The 7,077-nt window shown below is 38.2% G+C and overlaps 1 protein-coding gene across 1 annotated transcript; it reads right to left on the bottom strand.

The window, feature by feature from the left end:
• Positions 1-2,329: 2,329 nt before the first annotated feature.
• CCDC160 (coiled-coil domain containing 160) lies at positions 2,330-3,331 on the bottom strand. The gene has a single exon (XM_032147713.2). It carries the CDS (start codon positions 3,305-3,307, stop codon positions 2,330-2,332), a length of 978 nt encoding a protein of 325 aa, XP_032003604.2. The 5' UTR covers positions 3,308-3,331.
• Between the last annotated feature and the right edge of the window lie 3,746 nt (positions 3,332-7,077).

Below are 7,077 nucleotides of genomic sequence, written 5' to 3'. Positions count from 1 at the left end.
GCCAGACATAGTGGCATATGCCAGCAGCCTAAGCTACTGGGGAGGATCACTTGAGCCCAGCAATTTGAGTCCAGCCTGGGCAACATAGCAAGAACCTGTCCCCCTCTCTCTCTTAAAAAAAAAAATTATACTGAAAGGATTGAGCCTAGTAGCTTAATTAATATATTGTAAAATTTTTAAACATGTAAGCAGCTCTGCCCATTAGCATTCAGGGAATGAGCGTCTTTACGAGGCGAGTACAAAGGGGTAATTTTATAAGGGAGTGATGAAGAAGAGAGTAAAATAGGGCAATGAGTTCCTAGTTTGCTTTCGTACCTAGACCCTTGGTGGGAAGCCAGTGACCACTAAAAACCTGAAAGTCATCTCCCCCTTTGAGGCAGGCTGCCAGTGCCTGGGTTAGGTTTATCAGGACTAAGTCAGAAAGCTCCAAAGATTAGCATCTTCCTATTTACACCAATCCTCCCAGGCAAGGCAAGACTCGTTCAGCCTCCAGGTCAGCTTAGTCAGTATCCATTCAGTGCCTTCCCCAATCTTAATGAATAAAGAGGAAACAAGAGAAAGGTAGAGAAACAACCTCTATTGATTTATTATTGATAGTATTTGGAGATGTTCAAACTATATAAAGTACCCTGCTTATATCATCTTTCAAAGGGGGTCTGCAAAGTAGGTCCCCCAAAGTATTAGAATTGAATACATCCAGGCCGGGTGCGGTGGCTCACGCCTGTAACTCCAGTACACTGGGAGGTCGAGATGGGTGGATCATGAGGTCAGGAGTTTGAGACCAGCCTGGCCGAAATGGTGAAACCCTGTCTCTACTAAATAAATAAATAAGTAAGTAAATAAATAAATACAAAAATTAGCCGCGTGTAGTGGCAGGCGCCTGTAATCCCAGCTACTCAGGAGGCTAAGGCAGGAGAATCGCTTGAACTCGGGAGGCAGAGATTGCAGTGAGCCGAGATCGCGCCACTGCACTCTAGCCTGGGCGACAGAGCAAGACTCTGTCTCAAAACAAAACAAAACAAAAAAATGAATTGAATGCATCCAATGCCATAGGAGTTTTACTTCCTTACCGGTAGATAAATAAAATCAGAGGTGAAATCACAGAACATGAACTGAACAGAATCTTGAAGATAGATCTGCTGCCTTGTTTTATAGATGAGGACTTTTAGGGGAAGAAAGTTAACTAACTAGTTACCGGCAGAGCAGGTACTAGAAGCCAAAAGTCCTGACTCCCAGTCTGGGGATTTTCCCAACAGGGAAGATACCTAAACCCTTAAAGCAATTGTATCTCATCCTCATAGTCTGCAATTACATTTGGTTCATTAGGCTTTAAAACACCATGCAAATAGAGCTCCTATTACAGGATATCTTGATGACTGATACAAACAAATGGTAAAGAGTCAACTGGCCCATTACTTCCACCCAAGGATTGAGGCAGTACATTTTTACCATGTATAAGTGTAAAATAAATTGTCATCACCTGGGGCCCTTACAGGGCTGGATTACTGTAAAAATCAAGCTAGCTCACTAAAAGTTTATCCAGAGGACATCCAACTTCACCACAGTCCCCACCAACTTGTGATGTAAGCCGGGGAGGAAGCTTCGAAATTTTCCCCTGGTCGAGTTTTGGAAGAACTGTGTAAACAACGCCCCTTACTGGTCAACATAAGAAAACACAAAAGCCACTGCTGACAAGAGCAGGGCTCTAGCAAAGGTCACAGCAATGTCTCTAAGTCGTCTTCTAGTCTATGGGAACCGTGGCCAGGTCAAAGGAGAAAGCCTGGGGAAAACAGCAGGGGGAAGAAAAAAACTACATTTTTTTCCAGAGATGTTTATATGTACCGAATTAAAGTTAGACCCCCAAAGTAAGCAGATACATTTTTGGTATCCCATTGAGTTTGAACAGGCACTTACAAGACCCACAGGCATATGTTAGGCTTATACACATAAACAAGATTTTTATTGTTAACATCAATGAACACAGATGGAAAAATATTCACGTGCCAAGGACATATTTGCTTACAAGATCACAAAATGGCTGTTGATTTGTATTCATAAATGATTTGGTGAATCATTATGTGTTTTTGAGTGAATATATGTGTGTGTGATATGAGATTTCCAAAGCTTCGTTTCCATTTGTACTCCTGCAATGACTTCATCAGAAAGAGAAAGCAAAAGCTTGGAAACATGTATATGTTTTACACATACTGTGATTTACCAAAAATGAAAATAACATCCTATTACATATATTTTAAGTAATACACAAAGAAAATACAATAAACACTGATTTGGCTCAATGACTTGCCTAATGGAAGGATTTTTTTAAGTTTTAAAAAAAATCCCCAGTAAAGTGGTCAAGGATACTTGATGATGTCACCATTGAAGAAGCATAGTATTTTCTAAGCAACTCCAAGGCTCTGTTATTTCTTGCTTGTAGGGTCTTCTCAGTTCTCAGTTCATTCTTGATGGCACTGAGCTCTCCGCGGATCTTTGCCATTCCTAATTCATAATACGATTTCATTTCTTCTTTTAGGAGCACATTTCCAACCTCGGTTTGATGCTTTAACTTCCTAACAGCTTCTTTTAAATCTCTGTTCTCTAGGTTCAATTTGTGGATGACTTCTTTGGCTTGCTGGAGCTGTTCACTTAAGTTTTTTACATTTGTTGCTTTTTCAGACAGGTCATTTCTTAAAGCTTGAAGTTCATAGTCACTTTTTGAAGCATCCATCTCTGTTTCTTGAAAATTTAGGGGTTTGGTGAATATTTCTTTTTTGTAGTGCAAAAGTTCTTTTTCAGCATTTTCAAATTCCTCTTCTATTTTTCTGCATTTCATATTAAGTTCTTCCAGTTCTTCATTCAAAAGATTCAGGCAAAGTTTTGGAGACATTCTTTCCATAAATTTCTTTCTGATGTCTTGTCTTAGTAGAGCTGGTAAGTTATCTGTACTGCAGGTAGAGTTATCTTCTGTGCTGTTAAAGCTTTCTTCTGTTGTAACATCCACATTTGATGATTCATAGGATGCAGAATTTGTGTCTGTTTCATTCTTTGAAATGTTTATCTTGTTCTCTCTTAAATTTGATTCTTGTTCTATTTCATTTAGTTGGAAAATATATTTTTTCCTCTTAAATTTACTTTCTTCTTGAAACTTTCTACTGGACAAATTATAAATTTCTTCCATTCCCTTGCTGCTATCTGCAGTCGTTTGTTCAGAAGAAGATTCAGGCTGAGAAGTCTCTTCTAGAACATCTTGTGCACTAAAAAAAGGAGTAAACATATTCTCCTTCCAGTGTTTTCTTCTAGCATCCATTTCTCCAGGCACCTCTTCCAATATCTGAAAAACAAAATTTAAAACCAAGGCAGGCACATTATTTACACTAGTAACTAGTATAGTAGAAAGAAAGAAAAATGCCGGCTCACGGGTGAAGAATCTAAACATTTGAGGGCTGGCTCTCTCTCTAACTCACTGAATGGCTTGGGCCTCAGTCCCCTCATTTATAAATGGAAAGGGCTGAACGAGCTAAGTTCTACAGATGCTTCCAGCTTTAAAAGTCTCTGATCCTATGAAATAGAACTAGTAAACTGACACATTTAGCTACTTACTGTACACAGAGAAAGTGATTCTATAAGAAAACAACTGTAAACATAAAAACAGACCGCTTTAAAATAAAAAAAGTGATTTGAAATTAATAGGTTAATGTTGGTAATACCTGTGCTTTCAATGTGTCTGATGCCTTTCTAGTTCTTTTGGATTGGACTATTGTTTATTCATTCTTTAAAGTAACTAAAACATCAGGGCTTAATGAAATGTGAGCTGCTTTTGGTAAAGTATACCATGCAGACTTCCTTATGACTAACTCTGCCAAATGCCCTTCTGTCTTGACCTATAAATTCCTGCTATTCCAGTCTTGGGCTTTGCTTTTAGGCAAGACTGCCAAGTGTACAGAATTCTATCCATTTTGACAGCAATTTCATGAGGAGAACCTAATGTCAACAACTGAAAATATTAATGCCACCAAATGTGTTTTTCTCAAGATATTGACTCTGAGTGTAATTTTTAGGTGAAAATTCAGCAATACTAAGTCACAACCAACTTTCCAAGTTTATAAAAATATGACGATGATTATTTTGTTTCAAAAAGAGTCTTCCCTACCCAAAGGGAATCCTTAATGTACAGCTTTCCCACAGCACTGAAATATTTGATAAGTGACTACTTCTGAGGGAAGGGAGAAAGAAGAACCAAAGCAGCATGTGGAGGGCCACTGGCACCTGAAGCCACCAACTGGTAGTTGAAGTTAGCCCTAAAGAGTGAGGAGAAGAAGGAGAGGGTCACTTTATTCATTTTATATATTAATTTACCAAAACATATTTGTAGTATCACCATGGAGAAAAATCAAAGTATGCCTGCATCTCTTTTATCTATGCACTCAGATGTAATTTTCTGCTGGTAATGAGAAATGGCAAATGTTGTATTTATTTCTTAATTAATATTTTCTTTGATTATTATAACAATTTTGGAGAATAGAGAAAAGCACAAAAAACAGAAGAAATCTCCTTCATAATCTCATGGCCCTGAGATAACTACTTTTTGGTGTATTATCTTTTCTTTTCTTTTTACAAACAGTAGTTTATTTTTAAATAACACAGGCTTTCCTTACTATGAGCAATGAAGGAATAAACTTGATACCTACAGGTACTGAACATACCTCTCCTCTCCCCTTTCCCCCACAAAAGATGGAAGGGACTCACCATCCCCAAGGGTACATCCCTACTGGCAACTACTTGGCTTTGAGGAAAGGAGAAGGTACACATATTCTTAAGATGAACTATTTGGAGAGTTCAGTGAAGGTACTAAAATGATTGGTCCAAAAGCCAGAAGCCAAGCTTTCTTGAGGTCAATCAGACCATGATGATAAACTCAGACTTTAAATTCACAATATATATTTGCCATTGGAGCATCATCTTCTTTTCCTTTGAAACAGTCCTTTCTGACTTTTATTATTCCACGAGTCACCATCCAGAAGCATCATTGATCGATCTGTTCTTAAAGGGAAATATCATTATCTTGGTTTCCCTCATCTCTAGAAATATGAATGCAAATCAGTAGGAATTATTACAGCAATCATAGAGGAAAGGAACAGAGAGTGGAGAAAAGAGGGTGATGTTAATTGCCAGTCACATTTTTTAGCAGTCAAATTTTTACCCAACAATTATATAGATGATAAAAATGCTTCTAATCAGGTAGCAATGGCAGAGAGATTACTATTCCTTTTACTTAATTCTGGATGAAGGGCATTGGTGGGATTGATTAGGAAGGAGGTGAGCACAGGGGCAAGTAAAGTGTGGCCACTTTATATCTGGAGATAGCAAGAATGATACATCTGAGATAGAGGTCTGGGTATGGATAAAGGTTAAAATAAAAAACTCTTTTCATTAATAATTTTGCTCCTTGAAAAAGTTACTTCTACATCCAACCATCCCATAAATCTCTGGCAAAACACATACACATATGCACACATGCACACACACACACTTTTTAATTTTCACTGTCTCTCTTTCCTGAGCCTCTGTATAATTTCCTGGTGTCTGAAAGGAAATGCCTTTCAGTGAAGCCTATATAGCTACTGAAATGGGAAGAGTCCATTTGTGACTAAGGCCCAAAGAAGTTAAGTGACTTGACAAAGGCCACACAGCCCATAGCAGTAAAACTGAGGACCCTGTCTCTCAGGTCAGTGCTTGTTCTAAAATTCTTCTTTATTCATCTGCTAGGTTTCATTCCCCATATTGAAAGAAAACAACTCACTATTTTCAGAGCTTAGGTATCTTTTAAAAGGCCACAAAAGAAGAGAGGAAAAGTGAAGGGGGGAGGGTAAGGAGAACTGCATGTCACATTTCAAAGAACAGAAAGAGAAAGGTTTGAAAAGCCTTTTGGAATTTCCCTCCCATGGCTTACACAGGGCAGGGTCAAGCGGTCTCTGAGCTGCTCCTTTTTTTTTCCCTTCTCTCTTTCATTGGCAAGATATCCTTTAAGGTCTTGTTCCCAAATCTAGTCACAGAATGTGGCAAAGCCCAGACTCGGGGTAAAAGCTGCCTGTCTCATTTTCTCTTCACAAATTGTACTGTTTGTTTTTTTATGCAGAACGAGTATGGCATTAGTATTCTCTGGCAAGAACAAGGAACATGCTTTAAGGCAATGACACTCCTCTACCCTGGCCTGGTAGTCATTTTGTTCTCAATAAACTTGACTAGGTAATTTGTTCCAGCATAAGGCAAACCAAACCAGAAGCCATTATTGAAAGTGTAGGCATGCCTGTTAGTGGGTCAGTTGTGGACATTTATTAATATAAGTGCCTACCCAACACTACACGGGATACTGAAGGTCAGAAGGGTAGGGGAAGGAGGCCCAATGGGGATGAAAAACTGGTTTCTTTAGAAGCAAATAATCCAGAACACAGACAGGAAAACAATACAAAGTCATAGGACAAGCAGTTCTCTAAGACAGCAATCCCCCAGAAGCCCTTAGGACTGCACTGTTAAGGCATATGTGTCTACAATATGACTACATCTATTCATTTGTGTCTGACATGAATTAATAATGGACTCCTGATGGTTCTAGTTAGTGTCTCACTGAAAACATCATCATTTATCCTCAGGTGACTTTTTTTTTTTTTTTGCAGTGGCAAAGTAATAGGACATTTTTGTGGAGTAAGAGATCTCTTGTCTCATGAAAGTGGTTTGTATTCACCTGAAGAATTTGAGAACCACTGATAAAATAAATTGAATATGAATTTATATATAACATGATGTAACATAAATGCTGAGAGCTAAGCAAAGAAGTCATTTACAATGGACCTGTAGGTGCACTGTTCCATAAAAATCTTAGAGGAATGCACATCTATTCTCAAATAGCTCCATAAAATAATACACTACTGTTTACTGTGAAAGGAGAAATCCACAAACCATCTCAGTTTCATTTTTGAGCTGGGGCCCTAGAGAGTATAATCATATTAAAGCGGATGTGAAATTGAATTATTTGTTTTTTCTTTCTTTCTATCTATCTCTTTCTTTCTTTCTTTTCTT

This window comes from Hylobates moloch, unplaced genomic scaffold (genome assembly GCF_009828535.3).
Source record: "Hylobates moloch isolate HMO894 unplaced genomic scaffold, HMol_V3 SCAFFOLD_3142, whole genome shotgun sequence".
Lineage (NCBI taxonomy): Eukaryota > Metazoa > Chordata > Mammalia > Primates > Hylobatidae > Hylobates > Hylobates moloch.
This window is presented reverse-complemented; position numbering and strand designations above follow the sequence as displayed.

Excerpts from the sequence above, each read along its gene's own strand:
- CCDC160 (XM_032147713.2), bottom strand. The coding sequence starts at position 3,307 with ATGGATGCTAGAAGAAAACACTGGAAGGAGAATATGTTTACTCCTTTT.